Here is an 11,127-nt window from a genome sequence, read left to right on the forward strand (position 1 = left end):
ACATCATGTGTCACATCCCAGTCTTCTGCTGGATCACTGCTACAGTTCTGGAGGATGTGTTGGAAACCAGAGAGGGAGGAGAGCTGCCCAAGACCCTGACTGAGATGTACATCCACTTCCTGGTGGTTCAGACCAAAGTGAAGAAGGTCAAGTATGATGGAGGAGCTGAGACAGACCCACACTGGAGTCCAGAGACCAGGGAGATGATTGAGTCTCTGGGAAAACTGGCTTTTGATCAGCTGCAGAAAGGAAACCTGATCTTCTATGAATCAGACCTGACAGAGTGTGGCATCGATATCAGAGCAGCCTCCGTGTACTCAGGAGTTTTCACACAGATCTTTAAAGAGGAGAGAGGACTGTACCAGGACAAGGTGTTCTGCTTCGTCCATCTGAGCGTTCAGGAGTTTCTGGCTGCTCTTCATGTCCATCAGACCTTCATCAACTCTGATGTCAACCTGATGGAAGAACAACAAACTACGCCTCTGTTGTCTAAACTCTTTAGAGACAAACCTAAACTAACACGTCTCCATCAGAGTGCTGTGGACAAGGCCTTACAGAGTCCAAATGGACACCTGGACTTGTTCCTCCGCTTCCTCCTGGGTCTTTCACTGCAGACCAATCAGACTCTCCTACGAGGCCTGCTGAAACAGACAGGAAGTAGCTCACAGACCAATCAGGAAACAGTCCAGTACATCAAGAAGATCAGAGAGAATCTGTCTGCAGAGAGAAGCATCAATATGTTCCACTGTCTGAATGAACTGAATGATGGTTCTCTAGTGGAGGAGATCCAACAGTCCCTGAGATCAGGAAGTCTCTCCACAGATAAACTGTCTCCTGCTCAGTGGTCAGCTCTGGTCTTCATCTTACTGTCATCAGGAGAAGATCTGGACGTGTTTAACCTGAAGAAATACTCTGCTTCAGAGGAGGCTCTTCTGAGGCTGCTGCCAGTGGTCAAAGCCTCCAACAAAGCTCTGTAGGTGGATTTGGGAACTATTTGAAACATGATTCATTTAGTAAATGACAAATAAAACATTTGATGTTGATTCTTCTTCAGGCTGAGCAGTTGTAACCTCTCAGAGAGAAGCTGTGAAGCTCTGTCCTCAGTTCTCAGCTCCCAGTCCTCCAGTCTGAGAGAGCTGGACCTGAGTAACAACAACCTGCAGGATTCAGGAGTGAAGCTGCTGTCTGCTGGACTGGAGAGTCCTCACTGCAAACTGGAAACTCTCAGGTCAGGATACAGCTGGTTGTTGATCAGTTAAATCCCGATTTAGGTTCATGCTGGTGCAGAAGTTCAACATCTGGAGGATTTTCCTTCTTCTTCTTGAGTTTCTGATATTTTTCTATCTCCAGTCTGTCAGGTTGTCTGATCACAGAGGAAGGCTGTTCTTCTCTGGCCTCAGCTCTGAGCTCCAACCCCTCCCATCTGAGAGAGCTGGACCTGAGCTACAACCATCCAGGAGACAAGGGAGTGAAGCTGCTGTCTGCTGGACTGGAGGATCCACTCTGGAGACTGGACACTCTCAGGTATGGACAGACAACAGGAGCTTGTCCAATATCTAAATTCTTTGGAGTCACAGTAAACCTCAGAGGATGAACCCTCCTCTATCAGCTGGTTTACAGTTTTAGGTTTTAGTGAAATATATCAACAACTGTCGATGGATGGATTGTTGGTGTAAAGTGTAGAGAGAATAATCTTCTGTGACTGTGATTATTCAGAGAATTTTAATATGTCCAAGACTTTGGATTCAACTTTTGTTTCTTTTAAAATTCACTTTCAACTTAAGTATTCTACATTTAAGGCAGAAAGAATGAGCAGATTTCTAAACAGTGATAAAATTAATGTTACAAATAACCTGCTGCTGAAATCCTTTATTGGTTCCTTTATTCTCTGGTAACCTCAAAGATTTATCTAAGGGTTAACTTTCAAATACAGTCTTTTCTGATATGGACTAAGCACTTTACATCATTAGAGCCTCTATCTGGAATATGTAAATTAAGACAATCAACTGAATCTGGAGGTTAGACTGATCTGTGAACAGTCTGAAACTGTTGTTGATGTGTGAATGTTGGTCAAACTGTTGATGTCAGACAGTGAAACATCAGAGACAGTCTATACTGATGGGTTTCAGTCTGTTTCTGTGTCTCACTGATAAACCGATGAACTCTGCTTCATGTTGAACAGCAGTTAGGACTCATGTTGGATAGAAAATCATTCTGACTGTGTTTCTTCCTCCAGGATGGACCATGGTGGAGAGCAGTGGTTAAAACCTGATGTCAGGAAGTGTAAGTTTGACTAATGATGATAAAACATCAAAGTGTCAGTTTGTGCTGGACGTCTGGTTATGGCGCTGCGCTAGGTGGAAGCGTGACAGAGCTCTCCCGTGTAAAGTTTGGAGAATAACAGTCGGGTAGTCATAAGAAACAGGTGGCTAAGGGCTACGTTAGCATTAGCATTTGGTGGGATATATACAGCGGTCACCATGACAACAGTAATCTCGGGTGTAAGATACATAGGTCTGCATTTGACAGTCAGGTCCTCTAGGTCAGGAGAGCAGTGGCTATCGGTGATCGTAGCGTTGGTACACCAGTTGTTATTCACACATAGATGCATAACCCTCCTCCTTTGCTCTTACCAGAGTTACTGTCTCTGTCACGGCCATGGGCTGTGTGGCCTGCTAGCTCAATAGCTGTGTCCAGAATGGATGAGTGGAGCCAGGTCTCCATTATTAGCAGAATGCAACAGTCCTGGATGAGTCTGTTTACCAGAGTTAAAAGTACAATAAATGCTTCTTCTCAAATCAATGAATTATCATCTTTAATAAGCGTGATTATGATTTTTGCCATGATCGATCAGCCCTATTTTCTCATTTTCTGATTCTCCACCTAAATAAAAAATCAAAAGACTGTTTTTCATGCGAGTCAAGTACACTCTTAGCCCGAATTAGTTGTCCTTACTAGAAATTTGCGTGGAAACCGATTTCCATCCAACCTATCTTCTAGCACCTTGTGTGTTCACCTGTGCTATGTCTGCTGGTCAGGGCCCGGTGCCATGACTACACGCTGCACATGATATTCTAGATGTTCTAAAGCATTATCTTTTATACCCTAGGATTTGCCCTCTGAACAAATGAACACAACTCAAAAACTACAAGTCCTATCAGGAAAACCAACACATTGTGAGCGTCAGCTGTCTGTCCTCTACTATTTAGTGTGGCTCCCACGCACGTACTGTGAAAATTGTGCCTGGGTGGATTGAGAAAGAAGGGCAAGGGAACGGATTTTAGAGCAAAAATGGGTCTGACTTTTCACATCCACACACCTGGAGAAAAATGCTAAAAGTGGTGGGAGCACTCCTCACTGGGTGGAGCCTACAGTCCAAAGCATTGGTCCTACAGAAATCAGAGCCACACCATCTGATGAAGGGAATGTGCTTTAACTTTGCTCTGGAGAAGATAAGTTACACAGCTAAAGACAAGCTAGACAAGTTTGAAGATCTGGAGGACATTTAGTTCTTTTCTTGAAAATAATAATATTGAAGTAGATGAATGGAAAGATGTAGGACTGTCAAATGAGCCTCAGTATGTGCCTTGGGGTTGGCTTGTTGTGTGTTTGGAGAATCAACAACAAAAAAACAACAGTCAGTTTGTGTTTCAATCCAAAGCTGATAGTTGTGGTATTTATTCATTCAAACATCACTGACAAGAGAATCCTGACTAAAAGTATCATCATTAAACTTTCTATTAATGAACAACAGATCAGTGAGGAAAGAAAGAAGAAATCCATCAGATGTGTCAGATGATAAACTGCAGCTGTGTTGTGTCTTTTTCTCTCCATCAGATTTCTGTCAACTTGAAGTGGACACAAACTCAGTACACAAAAAACTCAAACTGTCTGACAACAACAGCAAGGTGACATATGTGAGAGAGGAGGAGCAGCCATATCCTGATCATCCAGAGAGATTTGACTTCTGGGATCAGCTGCTGTGTAGAAATGTTCTGACTGGTCGCTGTTACTGGGAGGTTGAGTGGAGAGGAGATGTTGATATATCAGTGAGTTACAGAGGAATCAGAAGGAGAGGAAACATGGATGACAGCAGGTTTGGAAGGAATGATCAGTCCTGGAGTCTGAGATGCTCTGATCGTCATGGTCACTCTGTCTATCACAATAACAGATTTACATCCATCTCCTCCTCTGTCTCTAACAGAGTATCAGTGTATGTGGACTGTCCTGCTGGAACTCTGTCCTTCTACAGAGTCTCCTCTGACAAACTGATCCACCTCTACACCTTCAACACCACATTCACTCAACCTCTCTATCCTGGATTCTGGTTACCTGGTTCCTCAGTGTCTCTGTGTTCTCTGTAGGAAGGAGAGTCTTTGAAGTGACAGCAGCTTCAACTCTGAGCTTTAAGAGCTATTCCACTGAATCGGTGCGATTTCTGTCCCTAGAACATTATATGTATGAATGCACATAAACATTGACTTTAAAATCCATTTTCTTATTACGCAAAGTGTCCTGCACATTGATCTGATTTCAAATTTCTGATAAAAATTACCTCGAAGATTGAAAAAGTAGCATGTGTTACCTGTCCCTGCACTCTAACATTCTACTTTACCATGAAATATTCTGATTCAGATCCTTCAGAAACAGCATTTTGTTGCACTGCTGTGTGACTCCATATCATATCTATGCTTTAAATAGATTTGTTTCCTAAGAAATCCACAATATTTGAGTTCAAATCCACATTTTAGTTGTGTCCCTGGGTTTTCACTCAGTCCACATTACCCCATCTGACAAATTTGGACCATTCCATAAATCACATGCTCAACAGGAAGTGACATCAGTTGTATCTTCTGAAGGCCATGCGAAGACCAAAAGTTAGCTCTCTCATTTATTTTTCTGTAGATTTGATGATATTTGAACTTTGACTGAGGTCAATCTCAACATACTGTCCTGTTACCTCAATTATTTCTTAGATGATATCTGTTTCTTTTAAAAAGAAATCACTAGAATGTGCGAAGTGTGCTCTTGCTATTAGCAATGACGCCCTACGGCTTAATTCCATGTATTAGCTAATTCTATGCTAAAAACTCAGTCCTGTTACTTTCAGTCCTGTTACTCATATAAAGAGTAACAGGACTGAGTAGAGTGCCTGCTTTAATTGATTTATTAGTGGGAATATTATGTGATATTATACTGTTATACTATACTATTATTCATTATTACTATATGTACTAATGTACAAAGGAGACAATTACAATTCCATTGGAAGAAATGCACAGATGTGTTTATATGTCTTTAGGCAACGCAAACAAGGGCAGAGAACAAGCCACAAAAAACTTTAGAAACAAATTCAGGAACTACAGGGTCTATTGGGAAAACAAACCCAAAAAACAGAAAAGTACAAGAAGCAAGTCTAGCGTATGAAAAAGAGTAATGTGTCTCCATAGGTCACTATATGAACACTTTTTTGAGGAAAAAACAAAAAAAATAGTTGCTGTGCTTTTAAACATACTTTTTAAATGTCACTTGAGTTTTGGTAACAGGACTGAAAACAACATAGTTAACTTTGGCTTCGAGACCTTGTAAGAACTTGAAATAAAGTAGCCTGAGATTGACCAATTCACATTTTGAATAGTTAAATATAAAGATAAAGATAAGAAATGAAGTTTAATTTGGGAGAGTTAGAAGAAGCAAATGGCATGTTTCTCTTTGGTTTACAGTTGAATAACTCATTGTGATTTGATGTCAGAATATGTTATGTTGGGACCTGAACCTGGTGGTGAGCGATGGAAACTCACCATGCATAACTAAGTTAACCACATGGCTGTCTTTGTCTTGGAAACAAAGGAAGCACCAGAACTCTAAGTCACACAATCCTCCAGGTGTGAAAACTGACCCAGCAGTTCACTGGCTGACAGTGGCATGTGACCTCTGAGGTCATCAGGTCACATAAAACCCTCTGCTTGGCTTTTGTCCTTTCTCTTCTCCTCTCCTGGACCTCTAGCTGCTCAGCTACAACTGGCTGCCTGGGGTAGTCTGCTGACAAAGAGCAGCTACTCCAGGCCTGTTCTCCTTACAGCAGCGAAGTGAGATCCTGCTTGAGGAATCTGCACCAGCTCTTCCTTTAGCCAACAAACAGAAGGTTTACAGGCTAAACCCCCAACAGACAGGAGCCATGCAGCTAGTTAACACCGAGCTGCTAACAAGTTACTTCAAAGGGGCGGCCAGTTTCCCACCAACGTCTGCCACCAGGAACACACAGCAAAGACTTCCAACTTTTCCAGCTCGGCTCTTCCATCAGGAACCGCCAGCTAGAGGAGAAACACACTAGAAATGGACTTTTCCACCAAAACTGATAGTATGACCTGGGCCTAGCATAGAACTAGAAATGTTGATTTGATATGATATTTGTTTTTACTTAGTTGTTGTGATCGTAAGCTCATAGTATAGTGATTTGATATTAGTTTAGGTTATGCAACACAGACTCAGGATCTCTTGCATGCTAACTAACTAACTAACTAACCTGGCACCTCATAAAACTCTTATCCCATTCCACATATACACTCAGCCAGCACATGGTCTGAGTGTCCCTACTCAGTAGCCATCTTGTTTTCTCTTTGTTCAAAGCCACACACACCTACACACACACTCACACATACACCCCCCCACCCACACACACACCCACCTGTATAAAGTACACTGTCATTAGATTGTAAATTTTTACTTTTATTCTTGTTAATAAATGTCTTTTAAACATGCCTGTTGTCTGTTTAATGTTGCACAAGAATGAATTTTGCCAACCTCTACACTGTCAAGAACTCCAAATTCCTTCATCTTAACTAGTTGTTAACGTGGTAATTTTGCTTATAGTTTTTAATTTAATTATTAATCAGAAATCCAAATTGACAATTTAGGTTAATATGAGACATATTTGATCAATTGACTTTTCCCTTCTCAAAAAACGTGGTGCCCCGATGTGATCTGGTAATTCAGATCCAATTATTTAATAATAAATAATTATTCTTGATAATTATTAATTATTTATGATACCCAAACCCCAATATTGAGTGCCTTAGTACACCGACCCAACATAAATGATGCCCCATGTGAGGTTGGGTACTTTCATAGCAGTTATTCATAGTTGTGAAATATTAATTTCAGCATAATTTTGACCAAAGCCAAAAATATATTTGTACAACTTTTAGACTTGCCAAAAGTCTTCACATCCAGCCCCACTAATCCACAACAGGAGCAGATGTCCAGTTGTACTTACAAACAGGTGCTGTGTGGTAATAACTACTGTTTTAAGTTCCATAGCGTTACATTAAGAGTTGCTTTTGCTGCTAGCTAACTCAAGTTGAACCTACTTTTCTTAATTGTAAGAATTTCTGCATTTGAATACCATGTATTCATGCAATCTTGTCAAGCTGTTTCCTGTTAATTTAAGTGCCCCTTTTGAATTAAACCACAGTGTGCCACCGGCCCTGTGACACAAAGAACTTGTTCCCAGCTGTCACTGCCATGCATTTCAGGATAAGTGAGATAAAAAGCCTGAGACAGAGGCACAGTGTGCTACCAGCCCTGTGAAATATAAGTTATATACTTAGCTGCTACTAACACGTGTTCCAGCCTAAGTTAACTTTAAGAATCACGCCTCTAACTGTTACTACTCTGCATTTCAGTTAATGCACGGTGAGTTTTTGGTAAGTCAATTTGTAAACCTGCCCACTAGAGCCACTAGATGGTGCCATAGCTACCTTTCTAGCCTTAGAAGCTATGTAAGCTACTTAGCATAGAATTGCTAACACCACTGCTTTGTTGTTGTTTTTAACACCTTGCCTCCATCCCACATAGCAATGGAGAACCCCTGTGTAGGGGGTTAACACCCTCCCCAAGATGGGAACAATTTCCGGCCAACCCTAAGTTTCTGGGAATGGAGTCAGCTCCTCAACCTCCTCTGAGAGACCGAGGTAACAGTTGCCTGACGTCCCATCTCAATGACATAGACCATGAAGAGACATTTAGTTTATCATCCAGAAGATAGTCTGCCCAATCTTTTCAGCCCATGACGCATGTCAATCCCATCCATGCCCATCTCTCCGAAGGAGGGACTAGAACACCCCAGGTTTGCTTGGTTCCTGCCTTTTCACCAGAGATAATTGTTGGATGTGATGCATCCGGACCTCAGAGTGTCCCCGCTTTAAAGTGCTTGAGTTCCATGCTAAAGACACTGAACATTTTGATCCAGACAGTTGTAATCATATTGATGACAATTACACTTGGGATTTAGACCCTAATTGATTTGCCCCATGCAACTCAAAGGGAGAAAGTTAAACTTGTATGGAAGACAAGCTCTAAAGCTGTCCATAGAAGAAGATAGAAGAATTATTTTCTACTGCCGATGAGATTGGCTCAATGGTTGCAGCCCTCCAAATTAAACACACAACCATCATGAGCATCCAAGAAATTACTACAAACATTTGAGACATGTGTACTTCCAGGGCAAGAATGCACCAGGCTTAGAAGAAAACTCCACCTTGAAGTCCTTGTTCCTGCAGAACCTTCACCCATGTGTGCGCACTCACGTTGTACTAATGACACGTCAAAGTGACCCCTCGATGCAGGACATCAGAAAGATGACACAGGTGGCTTTGGAAACTTTTGTCACTTCCAAGGCAAGAGGGAAGACGGTTGAGCCCTCCAGCTCAAACACCAAAGCATCACCCGGTGTACCACCTTGAAACATCACCCTCACAACAGACCAAAGGGGGGTGATAAAGGGCCACACAGGGACACTGAGCGTAACCACCATGTCTGTCAACTTCCCAGAGATGGGCATTTACACAGTCGAAGCTGTAGAAAGCTTTATTCTGAAATTATGGCCCAGCAGTATGATCAACCAATAGACTGCTCAGATGATCGCAGCATCTCTGAGTGCAGCTTGGACGATCATGATTTTAGCAGACAGTGACAACGTCTCTGAATACCTCTATGCCTACATACAGCCCTGAGCCACGAGTTCATAAAAACTTAAGGCAACACAATTTCAGAGTTCCTTCTTCGCAGTGATAACACAGTCCATTCCTGTACTGCCAGTAGGTACTAAGTACTTTATGTTCTTTGCAGTTAAGTAGGCAAACTTGTTGATTTGTTAGCAACAGCAGCAAACTCCATAGTTTCAAGTCACTAATAGTCACACCTATCACTACTAGCTGAGAAATGCCAAAATTCTGATTGGACCCAGACCCACTGTCTAACTTTGCAAATACACCTGAACCAACTCCACAGTAGTATTTTTGCTAGTCATACATGTCCTTATCCACATCCAACTTGGATTATACACAGACACTTGTGCTCTCACAACTACACCTCAAGTGAAATCGTGAGACCAAAGGGGGAATGTTGGGACCTGAACCTGGTGGTGAGCTATGGAAGCTCACCATGCATAATCAAGTTAACCACGTTTTGTCTTTGTCTTGGAAACAAAGGGAAGCCCTGGAAAACCCAAGTCCCACAATCCTCCAGGTGTGAAAACTGACCCATGCAGTTCACTGGCTGACAGTGGCATGTGACCTCTGAGGTCATCAGGTCATAAAGAATGCGCTGTTTGGCCTGTGTTCACCTTCTTACTCTCCCTCCAACTCCACACCTCCACGTGGAGACCCCCAGCTGCTTGGCTGCAGCTGGGTGCCAGGCCTGTTCTCTTTACAGCAGCGAAGCGAGTTCCTGCTGAGGAATCTGCACCAGCTCTTTTAGCCAACAGACAAAACGTTTACAGGCTAAACTCCCAAACAACAGGAGCCACATGGCTAGTTAGCACCGAGCTGCTAACAAGCCACTTCAAAGGATTCAAGGAGCGGCCGGTTTCCCTCCAACGTCTGCCATCAGGAAGACACAGCAAGGACTACAACTTTTCCCAGCTCGGCCCTTCCATCAGGAACCGCCAGCTAAAGGAACAACACACCAGAAATGGACTTTCCACCAACTGGTAGTATGATCTAGGCCTAGTCAAGCTAAGCTAAGCTAAACATAGAACTAGAAATGCTGATTTGATGTGAATGATTTGAATGTTTACTGCTGTGTGTGTCCCACCCCCCTTCCCCCCTCTTCCCCCCTCTTCTTGTGAGTATCTCTGGCCTGGAGTGGTGTGTTTCCTGTGGAGCTCTATACTACATCTGTTGTCGTGGTCTCATCAGCCTGCCCAGTCTTCATGGAATCCTGCAGTTATCCACTCCTACCTGAATGAACAATTCTCCAACCTGCCTATGATTCCTCTTACATTTTCAAACTGTCATGTAACATCATCAGTTTGTATCATAAGATTCCACATGTACACTTTAGTCAGATATGTGTATCTATGACTGATGTATGTTTATCTTGCTGTTCTCTTCTCTTCTCTCTTTGCTGTTCTCTTCTCTCTTTCTTCTGTCTGTACCCGGCTGGCCTTAGGCAGATGGGTCCCTCCATATGAGCTGGGTTCTGCTCGAGGTTTCTTCCTGTTAAAAGGGAGTTTTTCCTGCCACCGTTGCCTTCAGGCTTGCTCTGGGGGTTTCAGGCCGGGTTTTTGTAAAGCGTCTTGAGACGATTTGTATTGTTATTGACGCTATATAAATAAAATTGAATTGAATTGAATTGAATATTTGTGTTTATTGAGTGTTTATAGTATAGTGGTTTGATGTTTAGATTATGCAACACATAGACTCAGGGTCTTGCGTGCTAAACTAACCACTCTTCCTCTAACCTGGCACCTCATAAAACCCTTATCACATTCCACATATCTACTGGCCAGCACATAGTCTGAGTCTCCCTACTCAACAGCATTTGTTTCCTTTGTGTTCAAGAACCTCAAGGCCCCAGCGGCCATCTTGACACACCCACAACCAGCGGCCATTTTGGCACACACACACACATCCCCACACACACACCTGTATAGAGTACACTGTAATTAGATTGTATGTTTTTTATTCTTGTAATAAATGTCTTTTAAACATACCAGTTGTCTGTTTAATGTTGCACAAGAGTGAATATTGCCAACCTCTACACTGTCAAGAACTCAAAATTCCTTCAACTTTAACTAGTTGTTAACATGGTAATTTTGGTTATAGTTATTAAGTTAATTATTAA

General features: G+C 42.3%; 1 protein-coding gene across 1 annotated transcript in view; it reads left to right on the plus strand.

The window, feature by feature from the left end:
• LOC311499739 (uncharacterized protein) overlaps positions 1–6,924 on the plus strand; it is a 350,319-nt gene extending 343,395 nt beyond the window's left edge. The window contains exons 19-22 of the mRNA XM_084560856.1: positions 1,055–1,228; positions 1,351–1,524; positions 2,237–2,283; positions 3,838–6,924. Coding sequence (XP_084416982.1) covers positions 1,055–1,228; positions 1,351–1,524; positions 2,237–2,283; positions 3,838–4,364 — 922 coding nt within the window. The 3' untranslated portion in view covers positions 4,365–6,924. The remainder of the gene's footprint in view (positions 1–1,054; positions 1,229–1,350; positions 1,525–2,236; positions 2,284–3,837) is intronic.
• Positions 6,925–11,127: the final 4,203 nt, after the last annotated feature.

This window comes from Chelon labrosus (genome assembly GCF_963514085.1).
Source record: "Chelon labrosus genome assembly, chromosome: 14".
Taxonomy (NCBI): Eukaryota; Metazoa; Chordata; class Actinopteri; order Mugiliformes; family Mugilidae; genus Chelon; species Chelon labrosus.